Source organism: Micropterus dolomieu, linkage group LG07 (assembly GCF_021292245.1).
Source record: "Micropterus dolomieu isolate WLL.071019.BEF.003 ecotype Adirondacks linkage group LG07, ASM2129224v1, whole genome shotgun sequence".
NCBI classification, from domain to species: domain Eukaryota; kingdom Metazoa; phylum Chordata; class Actinopteri; order Centrarchiformes; family Centrarchidae; genus Micropterus; species Micropterus dolomieu.
The window spans coordinates 17,455,768-17,474,888 of record NC_060156.1 but is presented as its reverse complement, the minus strand read 5'-3'; the positions used below and the strand labels follow the sequence as shown (position 1 = coordinate 17,474,888).

Below are 19,121 nucleotides of genomic sequence, written 5' to 3'. Positions count from 1 at the left end.
AGTGAGCTGTAAGTAAAGTACGAATCACCAGGAACTATCTGATCTGATCACATTATGCTCCTTATAGATTTTATGTTCTATATGGTGAAGATTCTCCAGTGGGAGGATGAGAGAAAAGACACCCCACCTCTCCAGTAGTCTTTTATGTTATGCAATTTATTCTGGAACATTTTGTATTAAAATGGGAACAGGAGGTGGAAATTTGTTGTGTGAAGCATGCTTGTTGAGTTTCCTTTTGATGCTCTGGTTTCCCCCCACATGACAAAGACATGTAGGTTAGTTGAACTGGCAGCTCTAAAATGCCTATGTAGGTGTAAATGCTTTTTGGCTGTGATAGTCTGGTGACCTGCCCAGCAATAAGCCTGTGATTGTCCTTTAGATACTGTAATGTAATTTTCTAAAAATCTTTTTTTATCTGCACAAGATATTTGAAGCTCTAAGTAACAGTAAAAAGAAGTTTCAAGCATTTTATTTTTTATGCTACAGCTTTGTCTGTCTAGTGTCCGTGAGGCATGTTTTTTCTTCTCAAGAGATAGAAGATTTATTCTCTCCACATTCCTTGAATGCCAGATGGTATTATGGAGTATTTGAAAGGGGGGTTCCTTACCCGTTTTCTTGAGTTATAATGGACAGCTGGCAAGTTGGTAGCATCGTGCCACTAAAGGAGAAAATAAGAAAGACCAAGAGCTCCAGGGAGTTAGCTATAACAGCAGATGGGTCATTGGGTTGGCTTTGAAAAGATCTGGCAGTGCCAAGGTCATGACTATTTCAAGAATCACTGGTCCTACATTTTACATTTACATTTACTTATTTGGCAGACGCTTAAATCCAAAGCGACTTACAAGTAACAAGTCCAACAAGTACTGCAGCTACTCTAAATAATCTATTTGATCATCACTGACTGATTTATGATGCAAAAACACAACAAATCCGCCTTAGAATCATGAGACACATAAAATGGGCTGGTGCTAGGACCCTGCGGTGACGTTGCGTGGTTCAGAATCTCCTTCACAATGTAGACTGCATGCACAAGGCAGTAGTCAGTATTCTGAATGAATAATCATTTCTATGCAAATTTTCCAACTCTAAACCATATAAACTTGAATTCTTATTGGAGTTAATTATTTTCAGGTGATATGTATTTGTGTAATGAGGGAGGGTGTGGCGAAATGAATCACACCTTATATCAAGGTGTGCATGATTATTAGGCAGATTCATTACTTCAGGTAAAAAAGAGATTTAACTGACACTGCAAAGTCAAAAATTGTCACACGGATGCAACACTCTTGAAATAACTAAACTTTTGAGGAGAGACCACCGGACAATCAAACCTTTTGTAGTGAATAGTCAGAAAAGGCGCAAATTTATCTGGAGTGACCACAACTACAAGGTGCCAGGTGCTCAGAGACATGGCCAAGGTAAGGAAGGCTAAAACACTGCCACCACTGAATAAAACACAGTTAAAGAAGAAAACACAACTCACAAGTTAAAGATTGTAACTGAGAAAAGAAATACCAGAACAGAGATTTTAGAAAGGTTTAACTCTTAATGGACCAGTTGAATGGGCCCGTGGCTGGATCACTGATGTCCATCAGGGGTACTATTATGGGCTGCTATCATTAAGAATGAGATAGTTGGACCTATTTGGTTTGAAGATGGACAGAAATTCCAAACCTCCCAAACCTACTGCCAGTTTCTGGTAGATACTTTCTTACAGGAAGAAGCCTTCAGCATTCAGAAAGGCCATGATCTTTATACAGGACAATGATCCAACACATGCATCCAAGTACTCCACTGCCAGGCTAGCCACAAGGGCCTTAAAGATGCCTGAATAATGGCACCCTTTTCTCACCTGACTTGAATTCTATTGAGAACTTCTGGGCCCTTCCCAAATGTCAGATTTACAGTCAGGGAAGACAATACACCTCTTTGAACAGCATTTGGGAGGCTGTGGTTTCTGCTTCAGTAAAAGTTGAGCGTGAACTGGTCAAGAAACTAACAGACTCAATGGATGGAAGGCAGTTATTGAAAAGAAGGGTGGCCATATTGCTAAATATTTTTGAAAGGCCAAAAAGTTTATTTAATTATAATTTTGTGTTGTTACACAAAGATTTGAGAATACACAAGAAATTTTATCGAAATTATTTTGTAATTTTGTTGCCCAATAATTCTGCACACTTGTATTTTCTCCTTAGCAGGACAAAACTCATGTTTCCTTAGTTAAACATTCAGGTTTGAGGTTCAATTATATTTTGGATAGACTGAGATCATTGTGTTTGTTCAATGATAAAATTAATCCTGAGGAATACAATTTCCCTAATAATTGTGCGCGCAGCGTGTGTGCACTGTTTAGAAACCAGTAACATGATGTAGAGGGTGTTCTATAACCAGTCAGCCACAAATAAAGAAGGCAGAAACACTGTGTAATGGAAACAGAGAAATATGATCTGATGCCCTACATTATATGAATACTAAATATTTTTCAAGTACATCACTATCATTACATTGGCCGCATTTGTAAATTAGCTTCTATGGTTCAGAATCTTTATTATCGTCTGACTCATTTTTCTAGCCCATTCAAGCGCTAAATGGATCAGAAAAAAACACTTATACAGTGAAAACAGACTGAACACAATAAAATGCTAACAGTGATACAAATGTTAAATTAAATTAAAATAATATTTACAGGACTACAACCAGTGTTATGCATAAGAATTTGTTCCTTCTGGACACCAAACACTGAAACCCCCCCCAAATGTCTTTATTGCTGTTGCAATACACTGCTCAGACCATCATGCACAACCTTTTTCCAAGCCTATTTCACAGATGACATTTTGACACATCACAGTTAGAAAGGCCCATGTGTAAATAATAAAATCAATGATGGCTAAATTCCAATTTGCAGCTTCAGATTCAATGTCCTTGTATTGTTCCTGCTGGCTCACTGTAACAGCTTACTGGGACACTTGAATAGAACAGAGTCATCGTTAATATCATTAATGACAATTGTACAACAGTCACACAACATGAAGGTCCACACATAGGTGAGGACAAAGAGTTCATCAGTCTAACTAACCAATCATGGCATCATTGATCAGTTCATCAACAATGTTAACCTGGTGGAGACAATGATATAAATAATTAATTTAACCAGTCACATCATCCTATGTGCAATTCTGGTTGACAACAAAAAAGTCTACAATGTTAAATTAAGACAAAGCTGATCATTCACACTGCTTGGTTGATGGGTTTTGAACATTCACTGACCTCAGGTTATTATGGCAGATGTTCAATGTGACCTCCCCTGTCTGGAGGTTTGACTTCTCCCCTGCTAAAAAAGAAAGGTGTTTAAAAATCTGATGTTCACATTTAAAGTCATTAAAGTGAATTGCAATAGAATACGTATTTCTGTAATTTCAGTGGAGAGCCAGGACAAATGAAACACAGGATGAAAGTAACACAGCAATTTTCTCAGAGCCCATTCAAGTCTGATATGTCAAACTACATAAGCACATATACAGCAATACAGAACCGTGAAAAATCTGGTGGATACATCACACTTTTGTGTAGTTCTATCGAAGAAGCTGTTTTCAATCAATCAACAAGTTTTTTTTATGACACGTTGTGTTTATGGTTTCATGTGTCATTGTCATGATCATATGTCCTGAAGTTTGCCATGTCAAAGTTTTTCAGTATAGAAGCAAGTCAAGTTGAACAGTCAGGATTAATTTTCGGGATGTTTGAAACACTTGTTTCTTTCATCCAACTAATGCGGCCACACTGTGTGTGAGATTGGAAGTGATTGGTCGATGCTATCTTTTATAATTATATTTAACTGTAAATCACTCAATATGATTTGGAGCAGAAATTTAAGGATAATCTACATTGCAGGCAGGTCTGAAAGAAAATCCAGATGTGCATTGATTTTAAGGCCATATGTTTTTTTAATTTAATTTAATATATTTTTAGTAAGATTAAGAGCATAATATGTTTGCAATTACATAGTAAGAAGGACAATGTCAGACATTTTAAATAAAAACAACATAACATAACATAACATCCATCCATCCATCCATCCATCGTCAACCGCTTATCCTGCATTCAGGGTCGTGTAGAGTGTAGAGACAGTGGTTCATAGGAGTATAAGAGGGAAGCTAAAAGCCACACACTCATCCTCTCTATGCTGAGCTGAGGCAGCTCAGGAGCCCTTTCAGCCACAGACTTATCCAGCCCTGTGCCTCAAAGCGCCTAGGAGGCTCTTATGTGCCATCTGCCATCACACTCCACAACGCCACAGCACCCAATACATCCCATCTCCACTGACAGACTTGTCACAATTGTTGTTGTATTTGATTGCATATAGTGCGTATCTATTTATACATCTACATAGAATGTTAACTGATTCTACTTTTATTGTATTTTGTTCTTCTTTTTACATTCCTCTGTGATGACTTTTATTGACTTTTGAATTATTAATGGATTAATAATGGAACATCATCTATCTTGTTTTTTATACAAAATAGCACTTGGTATTGATAGAACACTATTGTGAGTTGTTAATCATAACAAAAATTGTTTCTGTTGTAATGTTATCTTTTAATATGACTTTTATCTAAAATGTTTAAATCCTTTCAGCTCTCAGTTTTCTCCTCACTTCACTAACAAGGACCACGCCAATGTTAGATTCATAGTGGTTTATTATGATGAATAGTTATGGAAGGAGGGGTCGAGAGAAGAGGGATGAAAGGTTCGAGAGAAGAGGGATGAGTGGGTCGAGAGAAGAGGGATGAAAGGGTCGAGAGAAGAGGGATGAAGGGTTCGAGAGAAGAGGGATGAAGGGTTCGAGAGAAGAGGGATGAGGGGGTCGAGAGGGGAGGGATGAAAAGGGGTCGAGAGAAGAGGGATGAGGGGGTCGAGAGGGGAGGGAGGAAAAGGGGTCGAGAGAAGAGGGATGAAGGGTTCGAGAGAAGAGGGATGAAGGGTTCAAGAGAAGAGGGATGAAGGGTTCGAGAGAAGAGGGATGAAGGGGTCGAACAGGTTGTTTAGGGTTTGGTGGCCGGAGCGGCTAGGAGATTCAGGGTGGGGGCTCGTCTCGATAAGCAGCTTAGTCTTATGAACCCCCCTGTGGTTCCTGTTGTAGAAGAAGACAAAATGATTACTAGGCAGAATTATGGATTTTAGCGTGCATGTCTTTCATGGTGGGAGGAAGCCGGAGCACCCGGTGGACACCCACTCAAAGCGGGGAGAACATGCGAACTCTGTGCAGAGAGGCCTGGGCTGAGCGAGGTCTAAACTCAGACCTTCTGCTGTGAGGCCACAGTGCTGGCCACTGGGCCACCGTGCTGCCCATTAAAAGAGGTGAACAAGCAGGGTTTGGGTGGGAGGGATATGGGAACTGAGAAACGGGAGAGAAGACGGGTTAGACGGCTTATATATGTGAGTGCATGTGACTGGATTTGAGAAGCACAGGTGGATGGAATGAGTGGAGTACGGGTGGTTGATTGGAGGAATTGAATGAAGCACAGGTGGTAGAATATGTGAGGGAGGCATGGTCCTGTTCCTGAACCTCAGTTTACATAACTCCATTAATGCACAGTTTGTTTCAGAGATGGAGAGGTTTGACTAATGTAAGCCTTAAGAGGACAACCAGCCTCAGGCAAACAACCATTAATCCTAACCCCTAACCCTGATCAAGGTTTTCCAGCTTTTCTTTTAAATGGTTAGATATATGGGTTTCCCTGAGAATTAAGACAAAAATAAATGCTGACATTAAATGACCTGGCTTTGTATTCCCAGTGGTTTCCCGAGTTTTGCTGTCAAGCCAGCAGAGTTCTCTTGTCTCTTTGGCTCCAAATGAGAATTGATGCTGCAAGTCTTTAGAGGGAAGGTGTTTCTTTCTTTATAAGTCAGAATCATAATGCTATAGACCTGGTACATGTGCAAGCACACAGTCATGGACTTTACTGGTATTATTATCACTGAGTGTAAGGAACATTTTGTGGTTGTCTTCTTCTGATTCCATCAGGTTGTTGTCTTAGATAATTTACACCACTGGACAATAGAGCTGGTTGTCAGAAAAAGTATTATTATTGCTTTCTTCTCGGGCTCCATGATTTCTAGGTGTTCAAAGCGATTTCAGACATAGACTCTTAAAGCCGATACGTTCATGCATTTCACAATGATGAGCCAAATTTGAATAATAACTCAATGATCAGTTATTAAACAGAGTGGCAGTAAAGGCCTCAGTATGCAGCAAACAAAGTGCTTCAAACGAAGGAATCAGATGGGTAACTTTTTTTGTCACCTGGTGTGATAATCCAATCATCTAAACCCTGACTACTTTAGATCAGACTAGTGCTGTAGTACTCGAGACCAGTCTTGGTCTTGAGACCGGTCTTAAGACAATATATTGATGGTCTTGGTCTTGTCTGTGACTCGACCGCATTTGTACTCAGTCTTGTCTCGGTCTTGGACATTTAGGACTCTTAGGACTTTTATTTCAAGACCAGTCAAGACCAGTCAAGACCATAACTTTGGGAATATCAATAAATTGCTTTTGCATTGTCTGATTTATTTGTTAACATCCTAACTTTGATTGAATTTAAAACGTATTGCTTTAAATGCAACAAATAACCCTAATTAAACATGTGTTGTTCCCGTTAACGGCTGTCCCCTCTCCCCACGATGGTAAACGTGGAAAAGGAGCGTTGAATAAAGATGCTTACGTTGATTTCGCTTCTTAGTGTTTGTATGTGGCTGTTTTTATGGGAATCTGGATCTTTCAGATCAATTTGAGAAGTACCTATGATCAGGTTTCACATTTTACTGTGTGTCATGTATGTGGGGAACTGGTCTTGGTCTCGACTCGGTCTCGCCCTCCATCGGTCTTGAACTCAACTTGGTCACAGCACCTAAAAGTCTTGGTCTTGTCTCGGTCTCAATAAACCCTGGTCTTGGTCTTGACTTGGTCTCGGTTTGGGCGGTCTTGACAACAACACTAGATCAGACATACAAATACACTTTGAAATTCACTGTCACAGAGCTCTGTCAATTTCAGTGAGTTGGTATGGGAAGCAAAGTAGTTGGGGAAACCCCAAACGAAGCTGATTAACTTCTGTACGGTCAAGAAACATATGAAAGCCAGGAACATTTCTATTTTTCATTCTTGACTTACTCAGGTTGGCAAACATGATGGTTTAAAAAAATATTTACTCCAAGTGCAATCAGCAGTTTAACCTTTGGAAACAGAACCACAAGACCTACTGTAGAAAATTTAAAGAATAATTTTTCAGGCTGTTTTGATGGTGCTCTATTTGTTCTGCTCTATATGTTTTTAATATCCAGGTGAGCCAGATGACTTACTATCACGCCTCCACCTCTCTGTCTTTCTCAGGTATTGTGTCGCTGATCTCTCTGGTGATCCTCTCCTACGACCGCTACAGCACTATGACTGTATACAACAGGCATGGTCCAAACTACCGCAAGCCCCTGCTAGCGGTCGGGGGCTCTTGGCTATACTCCTTGTTCTGGACAGTGCCCCCATTGCTGGGCTGGAGCAGCTATGGCATAGAGGGTGCAGGAACCAGTTGCTCTGTGTCCTGGACAGTTCAGACGGCTCAGTCGCACGCCTACATCATCTGCCTCTTCATTTTCTGCCTGGGTATACCTGTCCTGGTAATGATCTACTGCTATAGCAAGCTGTTATGGGCAGTCAAACAGGTAGATAGACATTGTTCTTTTGCATGTTTGTGTGTTACTATTTATGGTATTTTCCTGTCTGATGTTGAAGGCAAATCCACAAATTGCTTAGTCATTGTAATTCAATACACTTTTTGTGTAGTTCGGTGAGTATTTCCTCTTGCTTTGCTAGCTCTCAGTTTTGTATGTGATCTGGGGAAAAGAAAATCAGTTTTTGCCACACAGCCCTGGCTCTGTAAATGGAAAACAAAGAAAGTTGTGCGGACCTTCCCCACAACACATTAGTGCTTGTGCACAGTATCAGTGGCAGAGAGTACACCAGCACATTTAAACATGAAAAAAAACTTTTTCAATGCTGGAGAAGCCTCAGAGCTTTAAACAACAACAGTTTTTTTTTTCACAAACTTTGGTGGGCGGAGCTTCTGAGTGAGCACAGAATCATTTACCCTGCCTTTAAAGGTCCAGTGTGTAATATTTCTGAGGCTCTGTTGACAGAAATGACAATATAAGATCCATAGCTATGTTTTCAGTGGTGTGTAAAGACCTTACATAATGAACCATTATGTTTTTATTACCTTAGAATGAGACATTTATATCTGCATAACCGCGGGCACCCCCTGCTGTGGAGGTCGCTGTATTTTGTCGTCATGTTTCTACCGTAGCCATCAACAAACAAACAGCGCTACAGAGTGCATTTCGTCTTCTTCTGCTTGTGTAATTCCAGTAGTGTAGACACCCGTCACTACATTGAATACGTACAAAGAAGAAGAAGAGGGACTAATCCATCCATCCATCCATTGTCAACCGCTTATCCTGCGTACAGGGTCATGGGAGAGGGACTAATAATAATAGTAATATACAGTCTCTGAGTAGTCTTCTGGTTTATTAGAAGGAAGAAGAGAAGTGACATTTGGACAACTGAAGGAGCACGCGTTATTTAGCACGAGAGCCGACAGCCTGAGTTGGGACAGACAGCTGACAGCAAATCACGGATTTTGGAAAGCTATAACGTTAATGTGGGACAGATGTTTTCAAAGCAGAGCTGAAGTTGTCTGTTTTCTGCTGGACAGGTAATTAACTTTGTTTGTCAGACTTTACCGATGCAAATGAAAAATGATGGTTGAGAGCTTTAGCTATTAGCTGGCCAGTGAGAGGTTTCCCCTGTCAGTGGTGTGAAATATGGATTAATTTCATGGTGCCTACTCATTCTCCAGCCTGTGGTTTGGCTTTGCTGGTTATGGTTACTTTAGCGAGACAATCAGCTGATCAGTAACGTTAATTAGCAATAAAACCAATTATTATTATTATTTATTATTATATAATACAACCGTAACGTTAGCTTCAAACGGAGAATTAAAACGAATACGATCTCCGTCCACACCAGCGTTTCCACTGCGTTTTTGTTGCATGGATCAATAACGAGCTGGGACTGTTAACGTTACTGAATGTAACACGGGAGTGTGGGGTCAGAAAACAGACTGGGAGTTGTTGCAAAGTGTGGTATCCAATATTTGTGCATTTGACTCATAACAGTTCAAAATAGCACTGTAGCAGCAGGGCAGAGGGTCAGTGACCTCCTACGGGGAGAGTAGTGATTGGTGGTTATGTAGGGACTGAACCCTTCTATAGAATTTGACCTCTAACCCCTGGTTTTGTTACCTCAGAATAGTACTGTACCCTTATATGGGTTGGAGCTTTATTTTGCAGACTCAAACCCCTCTATGGTACCTAACAGATACCTAAACACATCCTATATAAGCTATGTTTGAAGTACAGAGAGACAGAGTGGCCATCGGGCTGGGTCACTCTCCAAGCTGCTGCAGAGCTTGTAATTGATGCTGAACTCCCTGATGTAATAAACTTTTATGATCAAGAAAAGTGTCAAGAGGATTTCTTCTCAACACATCATCGCAGCATTATTGTTCGGACACCACAAAAGTAAACGGCGACATGCACAGTACAAGTGTAGGCAGATGAGTGTTATTTGCACGGTACAGTATATTATTAATAATATATAGTATAATATTTTAATAAAAATATGATGTCAAAAACCCGGGCAGCAGCATTGTGTTTCTGCTTTGCAAGACCCAATCAGAGAGCCGAGCGTGAGCGGCTGCGTCATTGTTTCTAAAGTCCTCCGTTTTGGCCCGTCTTCATTAAAACGCCCTAAGGAGTTTTGAAACGCAAAACGGGGTCGGCAGCGTTTCTAAACTTCTCCGTTTTAGGTCTTCGTTTTCATCGTTGTAGTCTAGACCGGAGGCGCAAACGTAGTAAAAGGTCTCCGTTTTAATTCAAAAACGCAGTAGTGTGGACGGGGCCTTAGAGCATGGAAGCATCAGCCAGCTAAACTTTTACTGACTGGTAGAAAAACATTTATTGTTAGTTGGACTGGTTTGTTCTCTAGCGCTGTGCTTTGGCTTGTGGTGTTATGTTAGTTGGATAAATTTCATGTAGTTACTCTCTCTCTCCAGCGCTCTTGGTTTTGTTACGTTCGTGAGACAATCAGCTGATCTCTAATATGCAATAAAACGGCAGCTTCCAGCATCGGAGCTCAGATCAGCCAGCTAAACTTTTGCTGGTAAAAAAAATATGTAGGTGGATCGTAACTTCATGTAGTTATTCTCCAGCTCTCTGTTATGGCTTTGTTAAGTGGACAGAAATGTACCGTTACCTTCGTGAGACAAACAGCTGATGAATATTATTGCTAATGAAACGGTAACAGCAGGGAAGGTCAGATCAGCAACTAAACTTCACATTTTACTTTATTTCTTTTTACTGCTAATGGTGATATATAACAAGACCGTGTGCCTAACAAGTGACCAATAATGAATACTTTCCGAATTTGCATTAAAACTTATTGGATATTGCTTCCCACATGCTAAATGCCCATTAAGAACGTTGCACCGTTTTACCACAAGCTGAAATTATGGCTGTCAGTACTACTTTGTGTTTCTGTTGTATTTCAAAAAATTAAAAAAGACATTTTGGTAATATTTACATGCTTATCTAATTAAGCAAAACGAAAGGAGCCTTGATCCTCCCCAGCCAATGCCTTTGTAAACGTCATGTATTATGTGGTTTATAATGGACTGTGGCGCAGAAACAGTGAGGCTTACATGGTCCTGGTATCTGTCAGTGGTCATACTGGATGCACTAGATGTGATCTCATAGATGACTTTTATCTCATAGATGACATTTTTGTCCTGTCTCAGGCCCGTTGCTATACTGCTCGCTTGGGTAGGGGACGGGGGGTGCAATTCGCAACCCTCACCACTAGATGTTACTAGAACTTACACACTGAATCTTTAAATTGATACTACACCAAAACCTTCTTAAGTAGCGAACAGTGAAATAGTTTGTGGTTTAGTTTATCACAAAGAACAGTAGGTTGTTAGTTTTAATTCATGTCAGTTATAACTAACTCCAATGGGATCCAGTTTTTAAGGTGAAAAACATCCCGTGAAACCTCTGATGCCTGCATTCCTCTGTTTTGAAAGTGACACACAGCAAGTGCAGAACCCATGGTTCGACAGATGTCTGCCGGAGAGCAAACATTAAGATATAGTATTGGGTGACCTTATAGAAAACAAATTAACAGTTATGATCATCTCTGTACCAGATTTTGCTGACCTACTGGTAATAACACCATAGTGGTCCACGTCTTCACATACCCAACTAGGGCACTGACGCATGTGGCCCCTCACTTTCATGTGACACTGATTATACAGGCCATGGAAGAGGCATTTTTAGTAATGAGTCTGGTCATCTTAGTGACCAGAAATATCCAGAAGCAAAAAGCAAAGTCTCCATGTCCTCTGCCAGTACCACAGAAATAGCTCCTGTACTTTCCCAAAGAGAGCATCCCACATGCCCTCCCTCCTGAGTGGAGGATGTGTCTCTCACATCACAGTGAAAGAAGGTGCTATATCCCAAAAGTACTCCAAATATACAGTAGGTTTTGTTCCATACGTTTGGTTTGACTGCATGACACCTAATAAATACTGTCATGGCATATGCAGCTAAACCATCCCAATGTTCTCCACCGTCCCAATTTGGTGCCACGCAGGAAAGGTGAATGGCTCCCTGCCAATCATTTTAAAATCCTGGGATTTTCCACATCCATCACGGACATCTCACATATCCAACTGAGGGAGGGTGACAGATGACATGATATGATGATGTGACAATGAAACTTACAGCACAGCTACAATGCAGTTTGATTGAAGAATTTTTAGTCCAAATATATCAACAGTTAATGTCACGTTTGGGTGACAATTCATAAATCAAGGAGAGTCACAGCTATAGTACCTTTTCTCCACTCTAAGCTAAGACTCAGACTTTTCCACTTCTCCATGCACCTTAGAAGTAGGAGAAGTTGTGTCAGAAATCCCTCCTCTGCCTCTACAGCACTAAATATTTTTCAAATATTTCTCTGCAAAGTAATTTCCATTTTTGATAAATGTTTATCCTGCTCAAGGTCATGGGGGACAAGACAAAAATAATTGCAATAAGTTGACCTGCTTGGACTTTAACAACAAGCTCTTGGTGTGAGATGACAGTGCTACCGGAGAGCTAGACAAACACCAACAGAAATCTACTGATCAAAAAATAACTCCTGGAAAGCATCAAACTGTGTGTGTTGAAGGATTTCTTAGTCCTGTTTTTTTTACTACCAATCCTGATCTAAGTCCTCAAGTACTAAGTGCCAATCAGGGACGTGCACAGACATTTTGGTGGGCATGGGCTCAAGTGAAAAAAAATTTGGTTTAAACAAAGCATTAAATATATTAACACAACTCTGACTTCCTTCCAATTTATTTTAATTCCCTCACTCTCACGCAATTGTTTAATACTCAACATTTCCACTTTTCTACAAAATATTCAGTTCACACAGAGACCACGGTCTTCTTTAGTATTCATTAGGTTTATCACAGGAGCAGGCAACAGCAAAAGAAACCATGCCACAATGTGCATGTTTTCTATGCTACAAGTTTCAAGTATATATTTAGAATAAATGGCATAGTTTCATCAATAATTTGTTAATTTTTCACAAGGCAATAAATCGTTTTAATTCTATTGGTGTTATTGGATGACATAACATTTCAAAATCAACATCTTCACATAAACTGTGGCATTGGGCTGCTGGCATAATTAAAATTATTATTATTATTATTTAAATACTTGGTGATAAGGACTTAGTTTCACATTTGAGGTAGGGCTGTCTGTATCATGTAAAGATCTATAAGCAAATGTAAATGTAAATGCTCCGTACTTGTATAGCGCCTTTCTAGTCTTACTACTCAAGCACACAACAAACTAATGGATAGTTATTACAGTCTACCATCAAAATTATGAAGTTACTGTTTAAGGCACTTCCTTCATGTAGAGATCAATTTTGAGATTTTTCAAATACATGAAATGAAAGTAACAACATGCATCATAGTTTAGATGGAAACATAGGTCCACGTGCATTGGATGGCTTTTTTTTCACCACAGTTTTTTTCCAAAGAAAACTTCAAGAATAATATGTTTGTTTTAAGCCTGCTACCCTCCTTGTTTGTGCTGTGGTGGGGAGACGCGGAGTGAGAGAGAGAGGACCTGATAGCCTATTTAGATTTTTTTATTCAATAAATATATTTGTTTGACAGGGAAGCTGTGCGCAAATAGGAATAAATATACTGTATATTCATTTATTTAAAAAAAAATAAGCCCCAGAAAACACTTTCTCTTGAGAATGGAAAAGGGCAGGTCCTGAAGCCCCTTTTTATGTGTGCAAGTGTCTGGTGCCAATACAGACTTTAATCTAATGCATTTTCAAATTAATTAGCATATTTGCATATTTTTTCTTTAATGATATGGCTGCACAGTGCACCATAACGTAAAATGCAGGGGGAGCAAAGCAAGCAGTCACTTCACACTATCGTATGAAGGATATTTGTGGTGAGATACCATTGATATTGGAGGGCTTGCCTATGGATACAACTGGCTTCATCAAAACTATCAAAAAATTCAAAGGTAACTTCATCATTTACAAGCATCAAAGGCTTCTATGTTGGTGAATCATCATCATGATGATAAAGGACTCCCTACATCTGCACAAATACAAGCACACATCTCAGAAAGTTTGATCTGAAGGTACTATACCTTCTCGTCTGTGACAAGATAGAAACAAAAGTCAAGGGCAAAACTCTTAAAGTCTTATGAAGTTTCAGAGCTGGAAACACGAAGAACCAGCCTGGATAGTCATCAAGACTAGGGCAAGGGAATTGAAAAAGAGGCTCTGTACCGCAAGGTGAATACCAAATACTTTTTTGCTATAGAAGCAAAGTACAACCCTGTTTCCAAAAAAGTTGCTGTCCATCTATCCATCCATCGTCATACGCTTATCCTGTGTTGCAAGGGCTGGAACCAATCCCAGCTGACATGGGGTGAAAGGCGGGGTACACCATTGACAGGTTGCCAGTCCGTCCCAGGGCTACACATTTGCAAACAACCACTTACACTCACATTCACACCTAAGGACAATTTTAAAGACAACAATTAACCTAGCCTGCATGTCTTTGGATGGTGGGAGGAAGCCGGAGCGTTGGCATGCTGTGTAAAATGTAAATAGAAACTAAATGTAATAATGTGCAAACATTGAAACCCCATATCTAATTGAAAATGGCACAAAGACAACTTAAATGTTGAAACTGAGAAATGTTATTGTTAAACATCAAACATCAAATGTTCAAATTTGATGCCAGCAAAACTTTTCAGAAAAGTTGGGACAGGGTCATGTTTCCCACTCCGTTACATCACCTCTTCTTTTAACAACACTCTGTAAGCATCTTTGAACTGAGGAGACCAACTGCTGTAATGTGGAAAGTGGAATGTTTTCCCTTCCTGCCTGATCTAGGATTTCAGCTGCTCAACAGTTCAGGGTCTCCTTGTCATATTTTACATAATGCACCAAACATTTTCATTGGGTGACAAGTCGGGATTGCAGGCAGGCTAGTTTGGCACCCGGACTCTTTTACTATGGAGCCATGCTGTTGTAAGACGTGCAGAGTGTGGTTTGGCAATGTCTTGCTGAAATTAGCTAGAAAAGACAGCTTCTATTTGGCAGTATATGTAGCTCCAACATCTGTATATATCATTCAGCATTAATGGTGCCTTCATAGATGTGCAGGTTACACATGCCATGTGCACTAATGCAAACCACACCATCACGGATGCTGCCTTTTACACTGGCCCTGATAACAAGCTGGATGGCCCTCTTCTCTTTAGTCCAGAGTACGTTTTCCACTTCAACTCAGTCCATCTTAAATGAGCTTGGGCCCGCAGAAGGCAGCAGCATTTCTGGTTCTGGTTCATTTACAGTTTTCCCTTTGCTTGGTAGAGTTCCAGCTTGCATTTGCGGATGCAGTGACAAACAGCTTTCACAGACAATGGTTTTTGGAAGTGTTCCCCAGCCCATGTAATAATGTCCACCACAGAACCCTGTCTGGTTTTGATGCAGTGCCGTCTTAGCTGCTGTCTCAAAGCCCCCGGCCGTCCAATAGCCTATTGGTTTTCAGCCTTGTCCCTTGAGTACAGAGATTTCTGTTTCTCTAGATCTTAATGATATGATGTACTGTTGACAATGAAATCACCAGATACTTAGCAACATTACATTGAGAAACATTATTTTTAAATGACTGCACTATTTGCCCGCGCAGTTTTTCACAGAGTGGTGAACCCCTTCCCATCTTTACTTCATTTACTACATTCTCTGGAATGCTTTTTTTTTATTTATTTTTTTTTTTTTACACCCAATCATGTTTACACCCACCTGTTTCCAGTTAACCTTGTTAAGATCCACCAGGTCTATGCTTGCAGCATTTCACAACTTCTCCCGTCTTTTGTTGTCATTGTCCCAACTTTTTTGAAAGGTGCTGGCATCAAATTCAAAATGGGCTTAAACTTTTCAAAAGACAATAAAGTGTTCAATCTTCAACATTTATTAAGTTGTCATGTTCAATTAAATATGGGGTATCAATGTTTTGCACATCATGTCACATTCTGTTTGTATTTACATTTTACACAGCCTGCCAATATCCATTCTGCAGGAACACCTTCAACACTGAGTACCAAACCCATGTGCGCAGGAGGGAGAGGGCAGAGAAGTCAGCAGACTGCAATGAGGGCCTGCAGAAGATAGAGCAGCTCCACACTGCAGCCCTCATCCTCCATTCTCTTGTTATAAAGGCATTCATTATTCTCATCACTGCCCAACTCCTCGTTCTCACCACTGTCCAGTGCTGCGGAGGTCTCACTGCCCAGCATTCGCAGAGACAGTGCTGCCCTGCGTCACATAGCCGTAGCAGCTCAGTAATTCAGAGACTCAGCCAACTTTGTCCTTTACTTTGTCACCCTGTGTCACTGAGATACTGCTGTCTAGCTCTTCAAAGACTCTATTTGCTGGATCTTCAGAGACTGAACTTGCCAGCTTTCCAGTGACATTGCTTTCCAACCCACTAAAGATTCAGCTATCCAGCATTCAAGAGACAGCTGATCGGTGCTCCTGAAACTCTGTCAACTAGCACCCTTAAGACAGCAACAAACCCCTGACTCTGCTGAAAGGCAGGGAACTTTGGTTTCCCCTGACCTGCACTTTCTTCTGGCCCCTCCTAAAATGCAACAAGGTTTTTTTCTAGTGCTACTATTGTCTTGGGCACCTGTGCAACAACAGATCTTGGGGCCAGAACTGCAGCATTCCCCAGTCCAAAGCAGTAGCAACCCCCTGACCCTGAGGTGCATCAGACATGTCTGGTCATTACTGATTCAGTTGCTACATGCTGACTCTGCTGGGCTACAGGAGCCCTTTGACTCAGTTTTGCTGCCACAGCCCCCTGCTGAGCTACTGCAACAACACCATGACTGCTGAGTGGCAGTAACCTGCATACCCTGTTACTAAACTGCAGCAGTCATCCCTGGTTCCTCCGGGGCTGCAGTCGCTGTTACCCATCTTCAGCACAGCTGCACTGTCGCTGGTCTCCAGCCCAGATGCCCTGTCGTCGGTGTCTGGTCTCCATCCTCATCGCCGGCTTCCTGTCCGGCCTTCTAAGGGGCTCCACCTTCACCGCTGGCTCCTTGTCCAGCCTCCTGACATGCTATGCTGTCGGTTTTCTGGATCAACCTCCGGGTCGTCCTCACGGCCCCTCTATCCTTTGCCTTAGTTTCCTCGCATCTCACATGGACCACCCACCTGTGGTCCCCTGTCTGGCTCTCTGACCATGGACCTAAGGACTCTATGCCTGTGTTCCTGCCTCAAGACCTTTTCCCCCTTCCAAACCTCCCTCTGTTCACCCTGAGTTGGTTAGGACATTTGTTTTTTGTTTCTGTGGGAGAATTTTCTGTTTGGAACCCCAAATTGCTCCCGGTGGCCATGCCATCAGCATGTGAATGTGAATGAATATAATTTGTAGCACCTTGGCCTCTGCAATCAATTTATGAATGGGTGTAAATGGGTGAATGTGAAGTAATGTAATACACTTTGAGTGGTCGCAAAGACTAGGAAGGTACTATATAAATACAGAACATTTACCATTACCATGTTAGTTTTTTTTTAATTTTGACATTTTGAGTTTTGTTTATATATCAAGAGATTTCAGCCATGTTAATGTCTTGCGTTTGAGCCCAAAACCTATCTTACACTTGCCATTTCCTTGACAATACTTTAAAAGACGATCAGATTTCTTACTTTTTCTGAATTTTTTTTGTTGATTCTTATCTAAAGTTGAGTCAAGATGTGTTTGAATCCCAACAATAACCATTTAACTGAATTCCTTGGGCCAGATTTGTATGGAAAAATGTACACACTGGTCTCTCTCAGTTTCGGGTTCAGTCTGACTTAGGTATAATAAAGGGTTAAAAATAAACCCCATGGGACATTATTTCAGCCTGTTACCTGGCAGAAAAAAAACACCCTATGCATGTTGACCTATGTTTCCCTCTAAACTATCATGTCCTCACAAAATAACTCTTCCCTGAACACAACAAACTGATCTTCGTCATAACAATGTAATGTTTATGACATGCCAAACAATGTACATCTTTTTACCAATCCCTGTCATGTATATTTAAAGTTTCCATAGCAGTGAGTGGTACACTGACTTTTGTTGAGCCTGCTTTAAGTAAGTTACATCCTTTGCACTCCCAGTGATTTAGATTATTTATTCTTAAGAGCAGAGGGGCAACGTATTATCACAGCATTACACCTCAGAAAGATTAGCTGCTGTGACAAAGCCTAAAGCCACTTGAAAATCTTCTTATTTCTTTAGTCGTTTTAATCAAATGTATTTGTAAAGTGCTTTGAACCTCAGTTTTCGATGTGCAGTCCAAATAAAGATTATCAAAAGATGATTGCACAGTGCACAAATACAGAAAGACAATAAACAGCCTCTGGCCACAAAGAAGGGAGGAGAAACTGTTGCAGGACTCTTGGCACTGCTGTTGAGCTCCACAGAAGCACATCTTGTATCTCAAGGATGTTTCTTTAACCAGAATGTGGAGTTTCCTCCCATGGTCAGTCTCCTCCTCTGATTGCTGGATTGCTCTTTCCTTAACAAATCATATTCCCTTTTTGTAATTATTCTGTCCATAATGCTTCTTGTAACAATAAGCAGCTTCACTTGTAATTACCTCTGCAAGGGTCACATTAGTGGAACTAGTTTCAGTTCGGCTTCATTACATTTGTTTAGTCACTTTTTGAACCATGCACCTGTTCAGTCTCAACCCTGTCATTTAACACACTAACCCTTCCTCATCAGAAGTATGTATTCAGACCTAAAATGTTCGTGTCATGTAGGCTCACAGAATGTATTTGCATCAATACAAAAATAAAAATCACTGTAGTCTTACCTTTTAATAAAGCAGGTATGTTGGCGGTCATTATGAGATACAATAGGATCTGTATCGACAGGTAAAAAATAATCACTGAAAGGCGGTAGAGAAAGTATGACAAATATTTGAAAATACCTATAATCTAATTAGGTATAGGCAATTAAAATGATTCAGTACATGCACAACACCATATTTAATACTATGGGGCTTCCCTATATGTACAGTGCCTTGCGAAAGTATTCGGCCCCCCTTTTCGACCTTTTGCCACATTTCAGGCTTCAAACATAAAGATATAAAACTGTAATTTTTTGTGAAGAATAAACAACAAGTGGGACACAATTATGAAGTGGAACGAAATTTATTGGATATTTCAAACCTTTTTAACAAATAAAAAACTGAAAAATTGGGCGTGCAAAATTATTCAGCCCCTTTACTTTCAGTGCAGCAAACTCTCTCCAGAAGTTCAGTGAGGATCTCTGAATGATCCAATGTTGACCTAAATGACTAATGATGATAAATAGAATCCACCTGTGTGAAATCAAGTCTCCGTATAAATG

At 40.5% G+C, this 19,121-nt stretch overlaps 1 protein-coding gene and 1 long non-coding RNA gene across 3 annotated transcripts in view; one reads left to right on the top strand and one right to left on the bottom strand.

Annotated features, from left to right (window-relative positions):
* Positions 1 to 15,939, top strand: part of tmtops2b (teleost multiple tissue opsin 2b) — a 28,845-nt gene extending 12,906 nt beyond the window's left edge. For both annotated transcript variants that reach the window (XM_046054900.1, XM_046054899.1), the window contains 2 exons: positions 7,394 to 7,719; positions 15,789 to 15,939. In XM_046054900.1, the coding sequence (XP_045910856.1) occupies positions 7,394 to 7,719; positions 15,789 to 15,806 (344 nt within the window). In that variant the 3' untranslated portion in view covers positions 15,807 to 15,939. The remainder of the gene's footprint in view (positions 1 to 7,393; positions 7,720 to 15,788) is intronic.
* LOC123974296 lies at positions 2,701 to 3,333 on the bottom strand. Its single transcript, XR_006825812.1, has 2 exons — positions 3,268 to 3,333; positions 2,701 to 2,965 (listed from the first exon to the last, which is right to left on the bottom strand). It is a non-coding gene; the product is annotated as an uncharacterized LOC123974296 (long non-coding RNA).
* Positions 15,940 to 19,121: the final 3,182 nt, after the last annotated feature.